The sequence below is a fragment of the Echiichthys vipera genome (assembly GCF_963691815.1).
Source record: "Echiichthys vipera genome assembly, chromosome: 9".
NCBI classification, from domain to species: Eukaryota; Metazoa; Chordata; class Actinopteri; order Perciformes; family Trachinidae; genus Echiichthys; species Echiichthys vipera.
The window spans coordinates 30,063,783-30,089,187 of record NC_139834.1 but is presented as its reverse complement, the minus strand read 5'-3'; the positions used below and the strand labels follow the sequence as shown (position 1 = coordinate 30,089,187).

The 25,405-nt window shown below is 43.4% G+C and overlaps 1 protein-coding gene across 1 annotated transcript in view; it reads left to right on the top strand.

The window, feature by feature from the left end:
• The window catches only part of LOC310952297 (PDZ domain-containing protein 4-like), a gene marked incomplete at both ends in the record, with an annotated part of 59,708 nt that extends 36,804 nt beyond the window's left edge, over positions 1-22,904 (top strand). The window contains 10 exons of the mRNA XM_083920870.1: positions 2,320-2,421; positions 9,838-10,313; positions 10,626-10,809; positions 10,941-11,376; positions 11,528-11,951; positions 12,043-12,113; positions 15,001-15,347; positions 17,449-17,589; positions 17,793-17,905; positions 22,661-22,904. Coding sequence (XP_083776996.1) covers positions 2,320-2,421; positions 9,838-10,313; positions 10,626-10,809; positions 10,941-11,376; positions 11,528-11,951; positions 12,043-12,113; positions 15,001-15,347; positions 17,449-17,589; positions 17,793-17,905; positions 22,661-22,904 — 2,538 coding nt within the window. The remainder of the gene's footprint in view (positions 1-2,319; positions 2,422-9,837; positions 10,314-10,625; positions 10,810-10,940; positions 11,377-11,527; positions 11,952-12,042; positions 12,114-15,000; positions 15,348-17,448; positions 17,590-17,792; positions 17,906-22,660) is intronic.
• Between the last annotated feature and the right edge of the window lie 2,501 nt (positions 22,905-25,405).

Here is a 25,405-nt window from a genome sequence, read left to right as displayed (position 1 = left end):
AGAGATAGGGTGAAAAGTTCAGCCATCCGTGAGGAACTCGGAGTAGAGCCCCTGCTCCTTTGCGTTGAATGGAGCCAGTTGAGGTGGTTCGGGCATCTAGTAAGGATGCCCCCCTGGGCGCCTCCCTAGGGAGGTGTTCCAGGCACGTCCAGCTGGGAGGAGGCCTCGGGGAAGACCCAGGACTAGGTGGCAAGATTATATCTCCACACTGGCCTGGGAAGGCCTCGGGATCCCCCAGTTAGAGCTTGTTAATGTGGCCTGGGAAAGGGAAGTTTGGGGTCCCCTGCTAGAGCTGCTGCCCCTGCGACCCTATCCTGGGTAAGCGGTTGAAGATGAGTGAGTGAGTGAGAGAGCGTGTTTGTATCTGTGTCTAGAAACTGGCCCTAAATCCTTCCAATAGATGTACTCGCCATTTTTAATTTTGCGTGTCATCATAATCATGTGACTGAAACCCAGCTATATGGCCACGTAAGTCTGCTTAACGACACGCAATTCTTGCCTCTCTAGTTCAAATATTTTGAGTCAGGATTTCAAGTAATGGTACATGTCCACAGTGATGTTTTTTCAATGCAAGGGGTCGCCACTTTTCAGTGATAAACACTGGATGGGCTTATCAAATTCTCCTGAATGACCAATGAGAAATTGAGAATGCAGGCTCCACCCTCCTACAACTGAGAATACTTTACTCTGCCTCCCTTCTGCTCCCAGATGTAAACTTTCACCAGTCTTTCATTTCAGATCAACTACTGATTCTCAAAAGTTTGGAGAAGCGAATAGATGCTGATTTTCGATGGGCGATGTTAATGAGTTGTGCACAGTGTCCATCATTTGCTTACACCTCATGAGCATCGCCCACCGAAAATTTGCACCTATTCACTTCTTTGCATTGACTTTGTATGTAATCTCTAAGCCCCCACCACAGCGATTTCCTAGTTGATCTAACCAGGAAGTGCGAAAAATGTCAGCCCTCCAAGTGTCCACTAAGGGCAGGTTTCATAACAGAGCAGTTTCTCATTGACCCCCATGTTAAACAGGCCGTTTTCACAGAATCATTAAACCAATTTAAGGCCTGGTACAAAAAAACATTCTAGTCTGCATGTTTAGGTCATATCTCCATGACAACACTGAGGGGGATGAATTTCTGTTGTACTAGGCTAGTTTTTAATTTATTGGAGGTTAAAGTCTATGAATAATTAGGGGCGTGGCTTCTTGAGTGACAGCTAGCCCCTGGCCCTCACTTCTCCTCTGAGGTAAACGTAACTCAGATGGACGTATCTCCCTCCCCCCAACGTCACATACATGCCCTTTTTGGTCAGAGGAAATGAGGAGGAGTCAAAGATTGACAAGATGGCGACTCCCGTAGGTGAGGACGATTGGATCAAGCTGAGACAACGGACCTCTACGGGGAGGCTACATCCATTGTCCAAATTGTCACTGCAAGAGTGATTGTTGGTTATTAACTGTTAAGCAAGTCATATTATCATGTCATAAAATATTATTTTTAACTTAAATCAAATGGGGCAAATAGAACTGGAGGGCTCATATTGAATTTTGAAGTACTTGTGTACAAACATGTATGTATAAACATTTATTCATTATCATTTTGTAATTACTGGTAGAAAAAAATCTTTACCTAAAGCTTTTATTATTATTTAATAGATTGGATTGATTTTGTATCATAATGAAGTATTTTAAGTGTACTTTAAGAGGGAGCCGTCAGTGGGAGTTTAATAAGGATCTTGACCTTTTCTTATACCATGTTAAATCAATGATTTTGTTTAAAGACTGCTCTTTCTAACAGAGTTTGACAATGAAATATGGCCGTGATTAAATTTATCTTCCTGACATTTTCTCGCTCATTATCCTCTGACCCTCTGAATGTCGACCTTAGGAAGGCAGTGTTAGGGGGAGAAGTTGTTGAATGTGACAAAAATAGACCGGCCGCTATCTGGCATCACCATGGTTACTGGGCAGTAGATGAATGATGTCAGCACAGGTTCCCATGACAGCCGTCACCACAGAGATGGAGATATTTTTGAAAAGCAGTGGCGTCTAGGGACCATACCTGTCTTTACACCCGGTATACAACCAAAAAAACATCATGGTTCATTGTAACTGTGTGACAGAACTATGGTCATATCCAATGGGTGACATTATGGTAGCTTTGTCCATCTCTTTTATACAGTCTGTGATAAAAACACCATCAGGCACCAGTGATGACTTTCTATTTCTTATTCCAACTATTTATAAATGTATGATGTGACTTTTACTAATTAATATAAAGTCACCGATCTCTTGACCTTCCCTTATCCCCTCTAGATTAACGGCGTGGATATTCAGAACAGAGAGGAAGCAGTGGCCATTTTGACCAGAGAGGACAGCATCAACTTCTCACTGCTGTTGGCCAGGCCTGATATAGAGGTGACATCTCACGACACAACACACTTAGAAGCACCATCTTAAATCATGGTCCCCAGAGGATGGATCCTAAAGAGTTTGAATTTTAATCACTTTAATCCTCTTTCAGCATTACCATGAGCGTACCATTTTTTTTTACTAGATATTTATGATTCCCAGAGGGTTTGGTTACCCTCTGACTTTTCTTTTAGTACCACCATGACCTTGATATAAATTTTTAAAATGTATCTAAAAATCTTCACAACGATTGGATGGATTGCCATGACATTTGGTTCAGATATTCATGGTCCACAGAGGACGACCCCTAAAGAGTTTGGTGACACAAATTTTTCTTTCAGCACCACCATGGGCTTGGCATTTAAAAAAATTAAATATCTTGGCACCTATTGGATGAATTGCCATGATATTTGGTTCAGATATTTATGATCCCCAGAGGATAAATCCTAAAAATTTTGATGGCACTATGACTTTTCTTGCAGCAACATCATAAAATCTGCATTTTCTTTTTGAATTATTGAAATATCTTGGCAACTATTGGATGAATTGCCATGATGTTTGTTTCTGATATCCGTGGTCCTCAGAGGATGAATTGCAATCACTTTAATCCTATTCCAGCATTACAATGAACGTACCATTTTTTAACTTGCTCAAATATCTTGGCAACTATCAGGTGGATTACCATGACATTTGGTTGGGATATTCATTATTCCCAGAGGATGAATTCTAAACATTTTAGACTTTTCTCCCAGTAAAACCATGAGCTTGCCATTTTCTTTAAATTATGAAAATATTGGCAACTAACAGATGGACTGCCACTACATTTGCTTCAGACATTCATGGTCCCCAGGACGGTTATAATTTCAAGCGCTTCATACCCCTGCCATCGTGCCATCAAAACTGCTTTCCGGCTGCCGCCTGCCCTGATTGAGATGAGTGGACGTGGCTGATTGTCGGCGGCGATGTGAAGGCAGCTTTACAACTGAGTAACTGGAAGCAATCAATGATTTTCCTGTCGATTGACTAGCATATTACACTCCTTTAGCTGACGCTTATAAAGCAACTTATAATAAGTGCATTTGATCAAGAAGATACTACCCCAAAAGTTCAAGAGAAACCCACTTCAAATGCTCCATTTTAGAATGATAAACTAATGTGTTTTATAGGGGTGACCCTGAGTAGTCGACTATTAGACAGTTCGCTCCGAGGAGCCTGATTCTGCCTCAATCTCACAGTCGAACCTTCACAAAATGCGCAAAATGTGATTATGGATAATTCCATTCTGGCTCTGGGGGGCTGAATGTCTGATTTGACATATAGATGCTTGGTTTCTCCCAAAAAACATGGTAAATACTCTATTTGGGTATAAATATAAGCCTGTTAATAAATACTGTTGCTAAAAATGTGAAAATAACTCATGTGCTTTTAATCCGTCTCCTTAGTGTGCAGGAATAACCCCCTCCCCCTCTTAGACATAGTTGTACTATCCAGGATCCAGCACCGTCAGAGCATCTTGGCTGGGCTTTAAATCTATCTGGGCGTCAGAAATACAACAGTCTGCTCCTGTTTAATCATCAGCATAACTTCATTTGAATATTTGCACATTTGTTATTTTTCATTATAGACGTTCAGTCCGACACAGTCTGACACAGAAAGTGAAACTACAATTCTAAATCTACCGTCAGCTGTTGTCAAAGAACCATACAAACAAAACACAATCATGTTCTAACAACAAATACTTTTGATAAGATGCTCCTATCAGAAATCAGAAATCACATCTCTCAGTAACCCTTTCTCTGACATGCGTGACCGCGCAGCGCTGAGCTCACGTGCACCCGCCGCTGTCTGCTTCATGTCAATGGCTCCACCCCAGATCAGAGGGTCTTTCAGGGGCAAAAAAAAAAATGATTCCACGATCAGTCGACTACAGGCAAGACCTGACCAATCAGATTCCACTATGAACCTTTCTTAGTTGGGGACACCTCTAGTGTTTTATTGATTCATCGATCAATGTGTAGTCTTGACAAGTGAGGTTTCGGTCTGTGAGAGGTGTGTGTGTAGGGTTTCTACTGTCCTGATGTCAATCACTTCACCACAAGTGTAAATTGAGCAAATCCTTTCCTGTGAGAATGGATTTCCTCCTCTTTTCAGGTCCAGGTCTCCCCATCTCCAGTTTCATCACTCAGCTCACCTGCAGCCCACTTTATTAACCTACTTTCTCCTTGTGTTGCTGCTGCTGTGGGTGGCCGACGTCAGAGGAAAGACTCGTAAAAGCCACAGTTTGGGTCATAGTGTGGTTCTGGATGTTATGTGTTCACCTCCTTCTGGCCTTTTGTTATCTGTAACATACATGGAGAACTAACAGCTGTTTTTTCCCGCTCCTTTCAATGTTGAGACTGTGACCTTTCCTAGAGCACTACCATAAGCTCAAACGTATCATTTTCAAATGATTGGATCTCCTTTTTTAACATTTGCTGAACACATTCACACTGAATATTGACTTTGGTGATGAGAGTTCTCTAAATGCCAACATCAGGCCACAAATTGATTTGAATTATTTTGTCATCCAACCAACCATAATTTAACTTTGGCATTGTATGTTTCTGTAAAACATACATACATTAAAGTCTAGACAACCAAAGGTGATGGTTACGTTTAGACGACAAAAGGGGACTGTTTAGTTTAGACGACAAAAGGAGACGGTTAAGTTTAATTACTTTGCGTAGTCATATGTACGAACAGTGAACGAGGATAGCCTGCCATAATTGCACTATGGAGCTCTTAATATTACGCCAGCTGACCATAATTACTATGGCCAACAGAGGTTGCAGCTTAACACTAAACTTAAATATGGGTCATATTAAGCTCCATTCACAGATGACCATTAAGACTGGCCCTGTTGGAGAGGATCTGTCTGGATGTAGCAGTATAATCTGTGCTTTAATTCCTGATCTGCACAGCTTCAGCCTCACACCTCCTCAAAACACAGCTAACATGTGTGTGGCTAAAATCAAGTAAATTACTAAACCAACAGAACTGAAATCATCTTGTTAGAAATTCAGATTTTATTGACCAGATACAAATCACTGCTCTGTGTCTTTGACAGCTTCAGTCTGCATTCACAGTCAGCCTCTTTCTTCACGACATAAACGTCACATACATAACATACATAACGGTTTTGATAAATGCTCCTTGTATGACAGCAGGTCCCTGAGTGTGTGTGTGTGTATGTGTGTGTGTCTTCTGCTGACAGAGGAGAAACTGCAAGACGGCATATTCATATACGTTGGTTAAAATCACACAAATTCATACATATTCACTAATGAATGTGCACAGTGTGTGTGTGTGTGTTTGTGTGTGTGTGTGTCAGCCAGATGAATAAGGCGTTACTCAGTATTCAGACGGCTCTGACACTTCAGCCAGTCAGATCTCCTTGTAATTAGAGAACAGAGATGATGGATATTTTTTTCTCCGACCAAGCAAATAACAAATTAGAAGTTATGGGGAGCATCTAATCAAAAATGAGAGAGAGAGAGAGCAGAAAAACTCATAGAAATGTTGTTTTAGTTGAATTGTAGCTGATTGGATGAACTGTTCTTGAGACATGCCTACCACCGACGCATTGCGATTTAAGAATGACGTATTCGCTGTCATTTTTGGACGTCATATTTCGGTCCACTGGAGGGGTTGTTTTGTAACGGCAGGCAACGTCTTTTTTAGACGTTAACCAAATGTCCAATGTTGAAATTTGTGGGACCGCCATGTGAGGAATATTTGTAGTCCAAATTTGGTCGTTAATGGACGTCTTTTTAACATCAAATTTAGACTAATTTTAGACCATGCTAGCAGAGGCGATAACATTAGCTCCTGCCCTGCATTTGACTGTTGGAGAGTTCTTTCATACTAGGTGGATAGACTTCCATGAAATTATTTGCCACAAATTGCATTTTCAAATAAAAAATAACAATAATGCAAAAATACATATATGCATAAATAAATAACTTGATTATTAAAAATAAAGTAGTTAAAGAAAAACAGGAAAATGTAAAATAACAAAAAAAAAATCTTATATCACAAATGGTTTCAGTATATCACAAATCACAAATCTTAAAAAGTCACTCTTTCCAGCGATGTCCTGAACCAAAGTCGGTGATGATTGGTAGGAGAAGTATCAAACAAAAACAGACGCAGACACAAACCAAAAAGGAGGAACATCGATCTTATTAAAAGTTAAAGGCTAAACATATAGTTTATTGATAGTGCCACCATATGGTGAAATTGCATCAAATCTGACCCTGCACTCTCCTGGGTCCACATCAATTCACCCACTAAGTCGGAAGTGGTTCAGTTGGACGGTTGTCAAGATATGTGAATTAAAGACACACACACACACACACACACACACACACACACACACACACACACACACACACACACACACACACACACACACACACACACACACACACACACACACACACACACACACACGCACACACACACACACACACACACACACACCTTGCTTTACAGTCAGATGGTGAAATATTTCTTGCTGCAGACAAACATATTTTATAGCGACCCGCTGTGAAATCAGCTGAAAAGAGAGAGAAGGGGAGAGGTAAAGGTATCAGAGATGGATGAAGTGATGAGGGGATGATGGATGAAGATAGGGGTAGATATTTATCCCAGGTGACCTAGTTTCTTCCGTCAAGGACACACACACACACACACACACACACACACACACACACACACACACACACACACACACACACACACACACACACACACACACACACACACACACACACACACACCACACCATCACACCATCACATAAGTACTGCATTCACATAGGTTCATACCCCCTCCACAAATCTGCTTTATAAATATTAGCACATGTATTAACTCAGTGACGGCGACAACGTAGGGACTTTTCTGGCTTCCTGATTTATGTGCAGGTCCTGCTGTTGCAAGGACATTAACTAATAATTTCCCGGGTCTTGTGACTTTTCGTCAGTAGGCCGACCCTGAAGTTGGCATGTGGTAGCCGGGCTCCGGTGGTAGCCGGGCTCAGCGTGCTGGTGGTCACAGGCATCAACTGGGAGACGTGGAATGTGGGATGGATCCTGAGTAATGCAGGGAGCTTGAGACGGATGGCACTGGGGTTGATGAAGCCTCGATCCTGAATGGACCAATGAAACGGGGAGCGAGCTTCTTGGAGGTAACATGTAGGGGAATGTCATGCGAGTTTAACCAGACCTTCTGACCCGGTCTGTACTCGACAACGATCCGCCATCTTGCGGTTCCGTTCAGCTGTGCAAAGCAATGCCCCTTGGACCTCTCTCCAAATCCGATGAACCCTCCGGAGTTGATGTTGGACTGAGGGCACTGCAATCTCAGACTCCTGGGTTGGAAAGAAAGGGGCTAAGTAACCAAGCGAAGCCTCGAAAGGTGAGATACCTGTAACAGAACAGGTGAGAGAGTTGTGGGAGTATTCAACCCAGGACAGCTGAGATGACCATGACGAGGGAACAGACAGCAAAGAGCGGTCTCCAGACCCTGGTTGGCCCTCTCCGTCTGCCCGTTTGACTGAGGGTGGTAACCCGAGGACAAGCTGACACTGGCTCCCAGAGCCTGGCAGAAGGCTTCCCAGACATGAGAAGTGAACTGGGGGCCCCGGTCCGAGATGATGTCCAGAGGGATCCCATGGAGTCGGACTACATGGTCCACCAAGAGGGATGCCTTCTCCATGGCTGACAGTTTTGGCAGGGGCACAAAGTGAACCATCTTAGAGAAACAATTAACAATAGAATAGAATAGAATAGAGTTACTTTAATGATCCCAGACTGGGAAATTATTTTGTAACAGCATAGTGGGTCAGCAAATAAACACTTTGTACATAACATACATAGAATCCAATATATACATAGTGTATATATACACTGCACAGTGTGCTATAAACAATAAACAATAATAATATATACAACAAAAGATGCAAAATATACTATAACAATAATAATATCTCATTTCATCTCATCTCATCTTCATCCGCTTATCCGGGGTCGGGTCGCAGGGGCAGCAGCTTTAGCTGTAATAATAATATATACAACAAAACAGTAGAGAGACCAGAGTTCTCTGTCAGGCAGAGGTGAGAGAGTTATTATATACAGTGATGGATTGTGGCAGGAAAGATTTCCTGTATCTGTTGCTACGACAGCGAAGCTGAAGCAGCCTTCTAGAGAAGGTGCTCTGCTGTCTGACCAGTGTGAGTTGGAGAGGGTGGAGAGTCTGTTGGTGCAATGGTCACAATAGTGTCGATACCTTGGGAGACAGGAAGTCCAGTGACAAAGTCCAAAGGAGGGGGACAAAACAAAGGGAGCCAACCAACGAGACATGGTACCATGTAAATGAGGAATTGGTCTGGTGCCGAATGCATCCCACATCCGGCTTCCGACAAACACAAGCACAAAAGAAGGACTGCCAGAACTGGGATCCTGACAATAATCATTCCAAATGAGCACTTTTATGATATATGAAGCATAAAGGCAATCGCTAGAAATAAAAAACTACAACTACCACACCCACTAGCTTCCAACTTATTTCTCCTGAACGCCGTGATGATGTTTGTTGTCTCAGGTCTTTTTCACAACTATAGTTAAGTGGACTCGGTGCGATTCAGGGTTAAAGTTGCAATATCGTTGCATTTTTCATTTAGTTTGGTTTTCTTTCTCACTGCACTCTTTTTCAAGCAAACCAAACATGTCAAGTGAACCAAATACTGCAACATCACGCCGTTGTCGCGTAGATACGGTAACCTAGCAACGTACTTGTTAGCTAGAAAGAGCCATTTTGAGCAGCTCTGTTCTTCAAATGAGACGAGTGAGACAGCATAGAAGGAGAAGACGGGCCCTGGTGAGGGCGAGAGTCTACAATGTGTTGTGCTTACACAGTCGACCAACAAGGTATGGTCAAGTTATTTTGGTTCACTTCCTATGTTTGGTACGATTTGCTTTCACACCTCAAATGAACCGCACCAGAGTTCGATTGAGCTTTCACACCACCTAAAATCATCTGGACTATCGAACAAACCAGGATTCACTTAAAGCAGACAAAACTGCTTAGGTGTGAAAGCGACCTCATTTAGCTACTTGTTGGAGCCTTTTTTTAAGACAAGCTTTAGAATTGATTAGCTAATGGATTTTTGTCTTATTGAAAAAAAAAATCTCTTCAGCCTGTGTTGACCACAGAGCTTATGTAAGGAATCTGAACAAAAACCTTCCAGAGGAGGGAACAGGGATTGCAATGATGCAAACTCACTTCTGGTTTTAGGAGTCGTGATTTCAGCCATTACAAACCAAATCATTTCTAAATGAGCTGTAAAATGTCTTTATTTTCTGTTTCTCTGTGTCCTTCCAGAATGACAACCCCGTCGGTCCAGAGGAGGACAAGGGGGTGACTCTGGAAGGTGGAGGTTTCCACATAAACCCTGGAGCTTCCTCCTGCTCCCTCACATCCGCTCAACCCTCCGGCTATTACCGCCTCTGCCGGGGAGGTGGAGGTGGAGGCCTGGCCTGCCAAGGAGGAGCAGAAGGTAGAGAAGGCACAGCGGGTAGTGTGGATGCTGAGGAGGAAGAGGAAGAGGATAAGGACAGGGAGGAAGGAGAGAAGGAGGACCGAGACCCACCTGTACCCCTCCCTCCACTGCTCGGCCTGGCTCCGCTGCTATCCAACAGCCAGGAGTTGGACAGCGGGGTGGGCCGGACCGACGACAGCACCCGCTATGAAGAGTCGTCCGAACACGACCTGCTGGGTGACCAAACCAGTGCCTGTAACACCAACACCACCAACACCCCGGGTAGCACGAGGAAGTTCAGACCAGGACCGAGTCCCAGGTAGGACCGGGGATTCCGACAGCAAGGTGGCAGGAAGTACAAATATTGAGGAGAACTTTCAGATTAATATCTAACAATTAGGGATGATGGTAGCCATTATGGGGCAATCCGATACGTATCTAGATACATTCGAATCATTTTAATATATGACGATACAGATGCAGTTCCTAATATTTGTTTAATGAAGACATTCATTTTCCATGGCACATTAAAAGTGTCACCGCTGTTTCCTTTTAAAAAGATATATTTATCATCGGTTCACAGTACCAGGAGTATCTCTAACAAAAACCCCTCTGTGTCTGCTGTGCACAGGCCCAGTCCTAGACCCAGCCCCGGCCTCGGCCCCAGCCCCGGGCACGGCCGAGGAGACACCACCCCTCCTTTCCTCCACCTGCGAGACCTTCAGCTCAGCTCTGACTCCCTCCCCGGCCTGGACTGGGCAGCAGGAGGAACAGGAGGAACAGCTTACAGCCCCCACCACCACCACCACCACAAGGTATATTAGAAAAGTGGATTAATCCGCCGCTGAAAATAGTCTTCAGCAAATTCACTTTTTTCTACATCCCACTATGATTACTGTGCCTGCTGTTGGTTTCCTGCTGCTAACACATGACCTCTGACCTGTAGCACTACCACCACCATCACTATCAGCCCCCTCTGACAATGATGATGATGCCGGGCCTGACGGAGGAGGAGTGCCGCCGATACCAGGAGCTGCTGGAGATCAAGTGCCAGTATGAGAAATGTAAGGAAAAACGGCAAAGAGAAGCGGTGAAAAATGAATGTGAAGACTGGGAAGCTGAAGTGAAAGAACAGGAAGAGAGCAAAGAGGCAGAGATGGGAGGAGACTCTTATTTTCCTTCGTCTGTGGCGGTGGACGTGAACTGCAACACGACCTTAAGTGAACATGAGATGGCGCTGATCGAGGAGGAGTTGCGCCACCTCGAGTTCAAGTGTCGCAACATTCTTCGAGCACAAAAGATGCAGCAGCTCAGAGAGAGATGTCTGAAAGCCTGGATGATGGAGGAGGAGACGGCGGGACGACCAGGCCCTCCTGAAGCAGGTAACTATAACAACAACTGACACGGGAATGTGTAGGCGTTTTAACATATGAACACAGGATATTGTCAGTTGGTTGTAGTTCCTTAAAACCTTCTTAACCTTAGAAATAAAATAAAAAAACAATAACAGAAACAAAAATTCTCCATTTGTAGGTTTGGATAATAATAACGACGAGGAGGAGGATAACGACCCCCATCACCACGAGTTGTCTGCCATCAACGAGCTCCCAGAGCGAGAGCGATCAGACGACAAAGACAGCACCAGCGCCTACAACACGGGAGGGGAGAGCTGCCGGAGCACGCCGTTGGTCAGTACCGAGCAGATCCTGCCTCTCCAGGAGGACGATGAAGGCGGGAGACGACTCATATCTCCGCCTCCTCTTCTCTCCCTCGGCCACCTCCCCCCTCTGAACTCCCCCCTCACCCTGAGGCGTCACGGGCGGGACCGAGACAGAGAGAGACGGCACTCGAACCTCAGCTGCTCCTTCTCCCCCAGCACTTACAGGAAGTACGAAACAGCCAATGGCAATGTGGCACACGGGTCAAGCTCCACACCCTCCACACCCTCCAAATTCAGGTCTGCTTCATGGTTTTGCTTTTAATGCATCTTGATTGCGAAACAGCTTGCTTAAAATTTTTTATATTATGCTGTTTGTTGACGTCGTCAGGTCTTTGACCAGAGAGGTGGGGTCATCTTCAAGAAGAGGCGTGGCTGATGGAGGGCGGGGCTCCAGAGCAGGTACATGCTGTTCTCTACACTGAACACAACACTTCCCCAGTGATGCTCATTCCAAAGACAAGTTCTGCTGAAGGTTCAGTTGTTCGCAACAGTTGCAGCATGACAGTTAATGGCCACAAAAACTCCGATATAAAGGATCATTTTGATGTCGATGGAGCTGAGGTTTACTTCCCTAAAGCTTCACTTTGCATAAAGCCCCAATGCCCTCAAACGAGTACTTTGTGATTTGAACCATTGAAGCACCTTATCTAACTACAAATGTTATTAAGAAAAGAGAAACAAGTTTCAACCATAAAATCTGATGAGGTTTTCACTTTTTTTTTTAGTGCTTTTGTTACCACAATATGGCGCCAGAAAGCGTCTACGTTAAAGGACAACAGGTCTAAGTTCAAGCTGCAGTCGGCAATTCTGGGAGATGCAGTTCCCTTAATCAAATTTCAAATGTTTACAACTCTCACGCCCCTCCCCCTCTACCACCGAGCTCCTCAGCTCCCTCCCATCGAGTGCTTGTCAGTGTGCGCGCACCGGATTCCTTTCAACACGCCTGTGTTTTCTCTCATCAATACACAGCATGGAGTACACTCTAGATGGAGGTAGGCTGGCTAACTCACTCATACTGTATATAGCAACTGCTAACATCATAGAATAGGACAGAAATACTTTATTGATCCCAAGCTGGGAAAATTGCAGTGTAACAGCAGCATTACACACAGACACATCAAAATAGTAATATAAAAATACAATATAAAAGATACCTAAAAAATAAAATGAATTCAAATGGTTATAAAATGGCTGGCTAGCTCACTCATAGACAGCAACTGCTAACGTCATTTAGCGTATGCCTAGCTTGAGGTGTGTGCCTGTGATATTGTAACATGCGCGAATGGGGAGGGGGGATCTGTGGCATGTGAACAAACTATGAAATGTGCTAAGTGGACAGGAGGATACAGGAATGGTGGATTTTTACAAAACAAAACAGGCGTGTTTTTTTTCTAAAACCCGGATGATTTATGTTCTATCGGAGTATAGTGTCGGCTTCAGTGAATATGATCAAACAAATGATGCCCACTACAACTTTAAGTAGAATGAAGAATAAGTTGCAGCAAACACAAATAACGAACAGAAAGAAAAGAAAGATTTACATTTTTTATTTTTTACATTTTGGGGTTTTTTGTGAAAAAATAAATCAAAGAAAAAAAATGAATCAACAAAATATTTGACCAATTTAATATGTCTTGAGTATTAAGCAGTATATACTACCTCTTCTCCACACATAAGTATTGACTTTGTTCTTTTAACGATTTCATAATGTAATGTTTGACCGGATAATTAGAGCTAGATGTGCATACATCTGTGATGGTGCATACGCCAAAGAAGTTTCTGGGTGTCCAGGTTTACTTCTGTGATATGTGTTCCACTGAATATGTCTCTCCCGCTGGCCCCGCCCTTGAGTTCCTGCTTGGCTCTACACTATATAAAAATGAAAATAAATAAATGTAAAAATAAATAATAATAATAATAATAATAATAATCCTGTGAATGTTCTCATTTGTCCAGGTCATCGTTATCCTCAAAGAAATTTCAGTCAAAAGTAACTGGACTTCGTTATTTGTCTAGGAAGACGTTTCACCTCTCATCCAAGAGGCTTCATCAGTTCATGTACGCATCTGACCAGGCTGGGACTGGTCCGAACCAGGGGATGAGAGGTGAAACGTCTTCCTAGACAAATAACCAAGTCCAGTTGCTTTTGACTGAAATTGCTTTGAGGATAATAATAATAATAATAGAGATGAGCGAGTACAGCATAATCTGGTTCTGTTTCCGTTTACCATATAAATTATGTGTATCCGTAGTCTGAGTGGACGTGGCCTAACCCAGAAGTGGGCGGGATTTAACCCGGAAGTGGGTTGAGTTGTCTTGAAATGGCTTTAACCAGTATGCTATTTTAAGCATGCAATTAATATGGTTGATCAGCAATAGTTCTATTTATTGCTGATTAGAAAACTATTTCCAGGACAGCATCAGCATTGAGCTTCAGATCAATGGTTTTGATCACGACAACAAATAAACTATTTACAAGTTTACAACAATGAATACAACACATTAATGAAATGAAGAAGAGTTTTCATACTTAACATACATTTCTTTTTTTAACTTTACATTTTTTGATGATCAGTGTATTTTTTAATTTTTGGTTCTTTTTTATTTTTTATTTTATTTCCACCCCAGGTGTGTGTGTGTGTGTGTGTGTGAGCGAGTAAGAGAGAGAGAGAGAGAGAGAGAGAGAGAGAGAGAGAGAGAGAGAGAGAGAGAGAGAGAGAGAGAGAGAGAGAGAGAGAGAGAGAGAGAGAGAGTGTGTGTGTGTGTGTGTGTGTGCTAATATTTATAAAGCAGATTTGTGGAGGGGGTATGAACCTATGTGAATGCAGTACTAATGTGGCAGAGACTCAACATGAGTCCCATTCTACCAAGCAGCACGTCTGAATGAACCCACATTTAAAGAACTCTGCTATTAACAAGTGAGTACAAGTCAAAATTTAAACAAACCTGAAGCTGAAGAAACTTAAAAGTTAAAGGAAAAGACCCGCGAGTCTGAGTGACTGTGTGTGTGTGTGTGTGTGTGTGTGTGTGTAGCAGAGGGGACACAGCAGCGGCCCGGCGCTGTGTCGAACATATCACAGAACGCAGACACAGTCCACTAAAGGATTTTCATTCAATCCGAGCACATATATTGATGCGCATTATTCGGATTATACTTGTCCTCTGCAAAAGTGCATAATCCATACCGGATACTCGTTTCAGCCGAGTATCCAGCTCATCTCTAAATAAAATGCATCCATGTCATAATTGGACCATGCTATTTATTAACTCCTAGTCATCATTGCAGGTGGCGCCGCCGATAGGCCCGGAGGTGGAAGTGCGGAGTCCAGTCCCTATTTCACCAGAAGACGCCACAGCCACAACAAACCCCTAGAGCGCTACCAGAGCTGCATGACCCTGCCATCCGAGGGCCTGGTGGACCCGCTGGACCGAGTGAGAGACAGAGCGAGGGCCGAGGGCGAGGAGAGGGGGATGGGGACCGGCAGCAGCGGCCCAGCCAGCCCCAGGAGTGTGAACAGCGCCCCTTGTGGTCTGGAGGACCACCATACACGCGCCTCGCGGTTAGGACTGGCCTTACCGCTCGGGCTGACACACTCATCCCCAACCGCCTCACCACAGCGCATGGAGTGGAAGGTGAATGAACTTAGCCTGCTGTTTCATCCCTCAGTTCCTCAGTTATATTAACCGGAATGAGTTGATACATGTTTCTGGTCATTTCAGTGCAGGGACCTGAAACATGCTTGGTAATCTATCTCTAGTGTTGTTTGAGTAGCTGTTAAGTTAGTATTTATTTTTCTCAATAATTCAGCTGTGATACGATCGGAAACCCGAAATATGGGAGTCAGCTGCCGAAAGCTGTTGTTTTCATGAACTATGTCGTCAGAAAATCAATCTAGCCTTCAAACCAGGAAGAAAGATGATCATTTCAAATATGATGATGACTGATATGATGATTTTTAAGATTAATACCAGTGGAGTTTTATTTATTTATTTTTTTTTACATACTGTTTGTATGATTCACCTCAAATCTTCATGAAGTCAAAGGAAACCTCAGAGAGTTAAGAGGAAACGTATTGGTCTGCCTCTGAACCAGACATCAGTGACCATTGGCACATGTTATCTTAAAGTGAAATTCAAGACAATTTTTTTAGTGTACGAACTACTAAAGGAGAAATCCGGGACAGATTCACTAATAGCCAGATGCGGCTAACACAGATTAGCTCAGGGCAGCAAGTTGAACGCATTAAAAAAGCTTTTTTAACCACTGCTCCAAATAACAGCAAACCTCTGCAGTAGCATGAGAAGAGTCCCTACATATGGTAAATGGACATGTACTTATATAGCGCCTTTCTAATCTTCTGACTACTCAAGGCGCTTTCACAGTGTTTGTCACAGTCACCCATTCACACAGATGGCAGTGGACATCTACATATCATCTAATTGAACCAGTCACACCACATTTACACACCCCTGCGCAGCACGGGGAGCAATTCGGGGTTCAGTGTCTTGCCCAAGGACACTTCGACATGTGGACCGGGGGAGGTGGGGATCAAACCGCCAATCTCTCGAGTGGAGGAAGGTCCACTCTGTCACTGAGCTGGAGTCGCCACATATAAAACGAAGAACCGATAATTTAGTTAGTGAGCCCGAAGTTTATTAAAAGAGTGTTTTAAAGACTTACCTACTGGCCCCTGTACCAGCTCCTCTCATAGTAAAGTCCATTCAAGTGGATTACCAAAGTCAATCCAAAAGGAAGGAGCCCATTGAAGACTTATTCCATCAAAACACGAAAACTTTGTAGTTTGTGGCTGTTTGGTGAAATATCTTGCTTATTGTTTTGAGTCTGGACATTGAGACGCTGATCATGATACTTAGGCGGAGGGATTACCGTGTCTGCAGCAAACAATTAAAAAAGGAAGACTTCATAATTTCTAGAAGAGCTTCTGCCCCAAAGAACCAAAGAAGGCGTGCTTGAAGAGGAATGCCATTCCACAACTGGCTGCGGATAAACTGGAGGTAAAGATATTTCACCAAACTGCCACAAACAACAAAATTGACGTGTTTTGCTGGAATAAATCTTCAGTGGGCTCCTTCCTTTTGGATTGTATTTCGTAATCAACTTGAATGGACTTTACTATGAGAGGTGCTTGTACAGGGGCCAGTAGGTAAGTCTTTAAAACGCTCTTTAAATAAACTCTGGGTTCACTAACTACGTTGTTCCTGCCCTGTTTCATGTCACTGCAGAGGTTTGGTGTTATTTGGAGCAGGTTGGTTGGTGCACATTTACACTACACATGTTCCTTGTGAAGCTTCATGAAGCATTTTCTTTATTTTATGCAGCTACTAGATGGAGCTTTTGGTTTAAAGAAAAAAGAGTGAAGGACTGGTGATGCGTTGTGTTTTCAAGCCTTTGTTGAACAGAGAGTGCCATCTAGTGGGCTCAGAAAATAAAGAAAATACTTCATATAGATTCATGTAGCTTCTTTTGGACATCACTACTTTTTCACCCTTCTACATTCACCAAGACCCGCCCAACTCTTCCTCTGGCTCATACTGGAGAGAAATTACGCTGCAGGAGCTTGGTTGACACTGAAGTGAAACACTGATTTACAAGAAACTGTAAAAATGGCACTTCATATCAAAAAGGTTTACTCCTGCTCTGAATGTTCGCTTTCAGCATGATGACTTTGTACAAGAGGAAACTAATTTGTCTCTCTTTTTTTTTCACGTCCAGGTAAAGATCCGGAGCGACGGCACTCGCTACGTGGCCAAGAGGCCGGTCAGGGATCGTCTCCTGAAGGCCAGAGCCATGAAGATCAGAGAGGAACGCAGCGGCATGACGACTGACGATGACGCTGCTTCTGAGATGAAGCAGGTAGAGTCACATAAAACACAGCAGCACTGTTGACACACTAAACGTCTCAAAGTATTGATCATACTGACGCTCACCCAACATAAGTGAATTATTACAACCTGCTAATAAAAGAAAAATACATGGGGGATGGACTTGTTGCATAGGTTTTTTTCCTGTTTAATTAATTAACTGGATGGTTTGAACTTTTTACTGTTCTCCAACAGGGTCGGTATTGGAGCAAAGAGGAGAGGAAGCAGCAGCTGCTGAGAGCCAGAGAATACCGGCGGAGAAGAGAGTTCATGATGCAGAGCCGCCTGGACTACCTCAGAGGAGATAGGTACAGTAGGAGTCCACTTTTAAATCTAAAGGACAATCTCAGAAACCAATTGGCTATCTGTCTGACCACAATTCAAGCTGCAAATACACTGTATATACTCTGACCTCGCTCTGACCTCTGACCTCTCTCTAACCTCTCTGACCTCTCCGAACTCTCTCTGCCCTCTCTAACGTCTCTCTTTCCATGCGGACCTCTCTGACCTATTTAACCTCTCTAACCTCTCTCTGTCCTCTCTGACCTCTCTCTCTGCTCTCTCTAACCTCTCTCTGACCTCTCTGACATCTCTAACCTCTCTCTAATCCCTCTCCCTGACCTCTCTCTGCCCTCTCTAACCTCTCTCTGTCCTCTCTAACCTCTCTCTGACCTCTCTAACCTCTCTCTGACCTCTCTCTTCCCTCTCTTACCTCTCTCTTCCCTCTCTGCCCTCTCTCTGCCCTCTCTAACCTCTCTCTGCCCTCTCTCTGCCCATTCTAACCTCTCTCTGCCCTCTCTTCCCTCTCTCTGCCCTCTCTAACCTCTCTCTGCCCTCTCTTCCCTCTATCTGCCCTCTCTAACCTCTCTCGGACCTCTCTGATCTCTCTGCCCTCTCTCTGACCTCTCTAACCTCCCTCTGCCCTCTCTAACCTCCCTCTGCCCTCTCTGACCTCTCTGCCCGCTCTGACCTCTCTCTGTCCTCTCTAACCTCTCTCTGACCTCTCTCTAACCTCTCTCTGCCCTCTCTTCCCTCTCTCTGCCCTCTCTAACCTCTCTCGTACCTCTCTAATCTCTCTAACCTCTCTCGGACCTCTCTGATCTCTCTAACCTCGCTCTGCCCTCTCTAACCTCTTTCTGACCTCTCTCTGCCCTCTCTAACCTCTCTCTTCCCTCTCTTCCCTCTCTCTGCCCTCTCTAACCTCTCTCTTCCCTCCCTTCCCTCTCTGACCTCTCTCTGCCCTCTCTAACCTCTCTCGGACCTCTCTGACCTCTCTAACCTCCCTCTGCCCTCTCTGACCTCTCTCTGACCTCTCTAACCTCTCTGCCCTCTCTAACCTCTCTGACCTCTCTTTAACCTCTCTCGGACCTCTCTGACCTCTCTGCCCTCTCTTCCCTCTATCTGCCCTCTCTAACCTCTCTCGGACCTCTCTGATCTCTCTGCCCTCTCTCTGACCTCTCTAACCTCCCTCTGCCCTCTCTAACCTCCCTCTGCCCTCTCTGACCTCTCTGCCCGCTCTGACCTCTCTCTGTCCTCTCTAACCTCTCTCTGACCTCTCTCTAACCTCTCTCTGCCCTCTCTTCCCTCTCTCTGCCCTCTCTAACCTCTCTCGTACCTCTCTAATCTCTCTAACCTCTCTCGGACCTCTCTGATCTCTCTAACCTCGCTCTGCCCTCTCTAACCTCTTTCTGACCTCTCTCTGCCCTCTCTAACCTCTCTCTTCCCTCTCTTCCCTCTCTCTGCCCTCTCTAACCTCTCTCTTCCCTCCCTTCCCTCTCTGACCTCTCTCTGCCCTCTCTAACCTCTCTCGGACCTCTCTGACCTCTCTAACCTCCCTCTGCCCTCTCTGACCTCTCTCTGACCTCTCTAACCTCTCTGCCCTCTCTAACCTCTCTGACCTCTCTTTAACCTCTCTCGGACCTCTCTGACCTCTCTGACCTCTCTTTAACCTCTCTCGGACCTCTCTGACCTCTCTTTAACCTCTCTCTGACCTCTCTCTCCCCTCTCTAACCTCTCTCTTCCCTCTCTGCCCTCTCTAACCTCTCTCGGACCTCTCTTTAACCTCTCTCTGCCCTCTCTAACCTCTCTCTGACCTCTCTCTGCCCTCTCTAACCACTCTCGGACTTCTCTGACCTCTCTCTGCCCTCTCTAACCTCTCTCTGACCTCTCTCTGCCCTCTCTAACCTCTCTCTGCCCTCTCTGACCTCTCTAAACCCTCTCTGACTTCTCTCTGACTTTATTCAAGGGGTGTTGGTAGATATTAGGGGTTATTTCAGAGCATTTAGACTGCTTTTGAATTGTTCTTTCTGTAGTTTGTCACTGAGGAGCTCAGAATTTACCCTTCCTGTGTTCACCATCTCATCATGACATGTAAAAGGTTAATGTCAGAAACTAAATCCTCTTACCTTCCTCTGCTGAGAAGATGCCACGCAGTGTGAAAATTCATGAAAATTCCACCAGGACTACAAACTCCTCGTTAATCCAAACCAATAATCCATCAGTCAGTTTTAGTTTATGGAAATCCCAATTAAATTAAATTAAATTCAATTCAATTCAATTCAATTTTATTTACAGTGCCAAATCATAATAAAAGTTATCTCAGGACACTTTACACAGTAGGTAAAGACCACACTCGACTTATTTACCCCAAAATTCCCCCTTTCACTACGGTGGCAACGAAAACCTTCCCTATAACAGGCAGGAACGTTAGACAGACCCAGCTCTGCGGCGGACGGACATCTGTCTGCACCGGTTGGGGAGGAAGAAAAGGAGAGAGAAAAGACAAACAGATGGACAGAGACACACTTCAAGAGATGCAAGGAACAACAAAGTAACAGTGACTATAGTGATAGCTAAAGCAATGTGAATATGACTTACAAGTTATGGCAGATAATACAGCAGAACAGCAAGAAAAAGGCACAGCCAGGGTGACAGAACATGACAATGATAATAATTATGGTGGCAAACATAAAGTTGAATTAGTAAAATGCATTGATGAGACATGAATGATACAGACAGAGCGGAGGGAAGGTCAGGGTAATAGGAAAAGTATTATCCCCCGGCAGACTAGGCCTATAGCAGCATCATTAAGCAGAACAAGATCAGCTTAAAAATAACAACATAGCTAAGGGCTTATAAGCCATAGCTGTAAGCTTTATCAAAGAGAAAAGTTTTAACTTTACTCTTAAATATGGGGACAGTGTCTGCCTCCCGAATATAACTTGGGAGTTGGTTCCACAGGAGAGGAGTTTGGTAGCTGAAGGCTCTGCCTCCCATTCTACTTTTGGAGACTCTAGGAACGACGAATAGCCCTGCATTCTCAGAGCGCAGCAATCTAGTCGGGTAATACGGTACTATGAGCTCTTTAAGATATACGGAGCCTGACCAATAAGAGCTTTGTAGGTAAGGAGAAGGATTTAAATTTCGCTTCTAGATTTTACAGGTAGCCAGTGCAGAGAGGCTAATAGAGGAGAAATATGTTCTCTTCGATTTGTTTTAGTTAGTACACAAGCTGCAGCATTTTGGACCAACTGGAGAGTCTTCACAGACTTATTGGAGCAGCCTGATAATAAGGAGTTGCAGTAGTCCAGCCTAGAAGTAACAAATGCATGGACTAGTTTTTCTGCATCTTTCTGAGACACATTGTTCCTAATTTTCACAATATTACGCAGGTGAAAATATGCAGTGCTTGTCGTTAGTTTTATGTGAGAATCGAAGGACATATCCTGATCAAAAACAATAAATAAAAAAATCTGATGTACTGAAACTCTCTTAGACTAAAACACTGTGACTGTTGGTGTTTGTCAACCTGAGACCTGAATGCTAATGTTAATCGGCATCATTAGTGTCACCTGTGACCTATGGGTGCAGACTCTTAAGGGGCCAGTGCCAATCTGCATAAAACAACTTTGGCTACATTAAATGTTTTTCTAAGGATGCCATAGGGAAAAATGAGAATTTCCTTTGGGTATTGTAAGGGAAAACCTTTAATTTCTTAAATGATTGAACTTAACTACTTAAGTATTCCCTCGTGTGTTGCTACAAGGTCCCTAGTGATCATTTTCCTCAGAACTTGTTAAGGGACCCATAGCTGTGTCTTAAATGAGTAATACTTTGTTGAAGATTTAAGACTTTTTTTTTTTCGAAATTGAAGTATTTTTTTCCATTCAGTTTTTTTTATGCAGAAATTGAAAGTGCACATTAAAACAGGTGGATCATCCCAGCCACCTCCTGCTTGATTCAATAAGGAAGTGCCAAAAACGTCAGTTCTCTGAGTGTCCACTAGGGGCAGGTTTCATAATAGAGCAGCTTCTCATTGACCCCTATATTAAAAAGGCCGTTTTCACAGCATCATTAAACCTGTTTAAGGCCTGGGACAAAAAAACATTCTGGTCTGTATGTTTAGGTCATATCTCCATGACAACACTGAGGGGGGGGTGAATCTTTTTGGACCAGGCTAGTTTCTATTTTATTGGAGGTTAAAGTTTATGAATAATTAGGGGCGTGATCCTTTGAGTGACAGCTAGCCGCTGGGCCTCATTTCACCTCGGAGGTATACATCAGCCATATGGACTTATCTCTCTCCCCCCGATGTCACATACATGCCCCTTTTTGGTCAGAGGAAATGAGGAGGAGTCAAAGTCTGACAAGATGGCGACTCCTCTAGGCGAGAACGATTGGATCAAGTTGAGAGAACGGACCTCGATGGAGACGCTACGTCCATTTTTTATACAGACTATGATAAAAACACACCCTAATGTCAGAAATATAATGCAGGTATAAGACGTGTGTTGGAAAAAGTTACTGGACTAAAGAGAATGTCCTAGATAAGAATTTATCTTGTGCACCCAAGATATTAGATCCATCTTGAGGGCACAAAAAATAATAAAACAACCAGAATATATAATGTTGTTTGTGCATTTTTTCATGTAAAATATCCATATCATGTACACAAGGAAAAAAAATTGCCTTTCAGGATTTAAGGGGTGAACATGCGTACTACAGGTAAAACACGGTGTTATACAGTAATCTAAATCAGTATTATTTCTTGGTTCTATATCCAGGGACACTTGGTCATCAACAGGAGGTGCTGAAGAACTCCGTTCATCTCAGACTGCCCAGCCTCAACCCCGACAGGACTCCCCCAGCAACAACATCCTGTTACTGAGCCAGAAGAAGATCATGAAGAAGAGGAACCGCCGCATCCTCGACAACTGGATCACCATCCAGGAGCTGCTGGCTCATGGCTCGAGGTCGCCGGATGGAAAGAAAATATACAACCCTCTGCTCTCTGTGACCACGGTGTGACCGGAGGACAGAGAGGAGGGAGAGGAGGAGAAAAGACGGACACTATAGGATCAAAACTTCAGCTTTCTGTGTGCTGGAAGGAAGACTCAAAAGAGAGTTAACACTTTAAACATTCTGGTCTATGGCTCCTCAAAACTGTCCACTCAATTGTCTTTGAACGTTTGTAGGAAGTCGAGTTACAAAGGAGAAAGAGGAAGATATAAGTAAAGAAAGAGAGAGGATGTATGAGGACAAAGTGCAGCAGGGGACGGCTGAAGTGTCAGAGAATAGGCCTGGAAAGCCAGAGATGATTCAGAAAGGTTTAACAAGCAGCAAATGCTTCGAAAGAAATCGATAATAACCCTGGAAAACTTTGCGTGAACCTGAAAAGTTGAGTTCTAAAAGAAGTCCTATTATAAGAACTATTATTCTAACTCTCTCCACCCTCCACCATCCCAGAGGATCTTCCGATCCCTTAAATGCGCCTCAAGGTAACTTCTGGAGGAGCTTAGAGTGCGGAAACACAGGTTCACACCTCTACTTGTGACCAGTGACATTTTTCTCCATGTGTTTGAAGCAGCACGCCATAAGTTACTGAAGTTGCTTAAGGTTGATGTCATGGAACCAAGGATTTCTTGGCAAATTCGGCTTTTCGGTGCTTGCACGTCTTCCTCACATTTCTCCAATGGAAGAAATCCCATGACTAGGACGCAAGATAGTGACGGAGTGAGGGAATCAAGAAGATACGTTAGCATAATATAAAAAACACCATTAGGGTTTTTTTAGGCTGAACACAAAGGCAAATTTACATATGCCTCAAAGGAGAGACATGAGTGTGCATTAAGAGACAAACTGAATGAGTTAAAAGTGTTTTCAACACAGTGTCCTGGGACTTCATGAACCTCATATAAATCACTGATTTTGTATTTACAGTTTTCTGTCAGGTGCCTGATATAAGGTCTGTGGCTAATACGAGCTGAAAAGAGTTTAATGTTTTTTTTGGAGAGATAAAATACTAAATGCTTGTTGCTAACAAGTTCATGCTACCCTGGATAGCACCAAAAAGAGAAAACGCAGCGGTTATCCAGCTGTTAAGATGACGCAACACCCTTTCAAAATATGATTTCCGGGTCCAAGCCGGTCCAAGCCTTGTATTTCTCCAACGCAGCAGTGCCGCGTTCCACGTTGTTTGAACAGATTTTAGTTTTTTTTTTTAAAAGCAACGTAATTGTCATTTAACCTCTTTCTTATTGATGAAAAATATGTTTAACTGATGTTGGAGGTGATCGTAATTGTTGACATGTTCGGCCGTTGTCCGCTTTGTTTCAAAGGAGCGTTTGGACCCAGAAAACATGTTTTGAAAGGGTGATACGTCAGACTTGATCGCCGGATTTTATAAGAATGAAATAACATAAGTGAATTAATGTAACGTGAATAAAACTGTAATACATTAACTCATCCGGAAACATTATTTCTGCCTGAGATTTTTGCGGCACTAAAAATGACCAGCCATGATGCTGAACGCACTCCTTCATGGCAGCGTTGTTTTTTTGGTTGCCGGTGATTTTCGACCATGTGTCCTGGCGCCGGAGGGCTCCTGAGCATAGAGCTCTGCAACGGGACACGACTGGTGATGGTAACTTTTTAATTTACAGGTGCATCATTTGTAAATCACTTTCCCAGAATGCCTTTTGAGACCCACATTCATTTTTTTAAATGATTTGTTTGTCTCTCTGACTTTACTTGAGGATTTATTTCTGTTTGACCACAGTTTTTACAATGACATGTTAAATTGTTCACATCAAGACAACTACATGTGGTTGCTTGTTGTTTTCCATGGCAGCAGGATGGTTCAGTGGTTGTTTCCATCACTGTGTTGGACCTGAAATTGATCTATTAATAATGAGAAATGCATGAATTAAGTATTGAACGTTGTGGAGTATTGGATATAATTCTTGAATCTAAAGTTGTGTAGTGTACAAAACCTTGTGCAAACATATTTAGTAGTAAATTCAATTAAAATGAAGTGAAATAAAATGTATGAAGTGTTTTTTGGTCTTTCTTTGACTTCAGTTGTCATCTTTCATGTCCAGTTGGTGTAACAGCACTGATCTAAACTCCTCCACTGCACTGACGAGAAAGAGAGAGACATAAAGGCAAAAGGCTGAGTGCAGGGTTTAGAAGGAGAAGAGTAAATAGCTCAGACAAGTGAATGAAAAGAACTAAAAAAGAAATGACAAGAGGAAGTAAGAGAATTTAAGCCTTCTTTGTGGCTCATCACAAGACTTTTAAAAAAAAAGATTGGAAGGGATGAACATTTACTCATGGAGAAACTAAAGGTAGAGTGTTTTGAGAGAAACAGTGGGAAGTTAAAGACGAAGAGCACACTAAAGAAGAAGCTGGAGTATGGTGACTTATTGATGCATTGATGGATTCAGTGGCGTGCACAGACTTTTTGAAGGGCAGGGGCGAAAAGGGAAAAAAAGGGCACATATACTGTAGCGCGTCCTTTGCACTGAAGA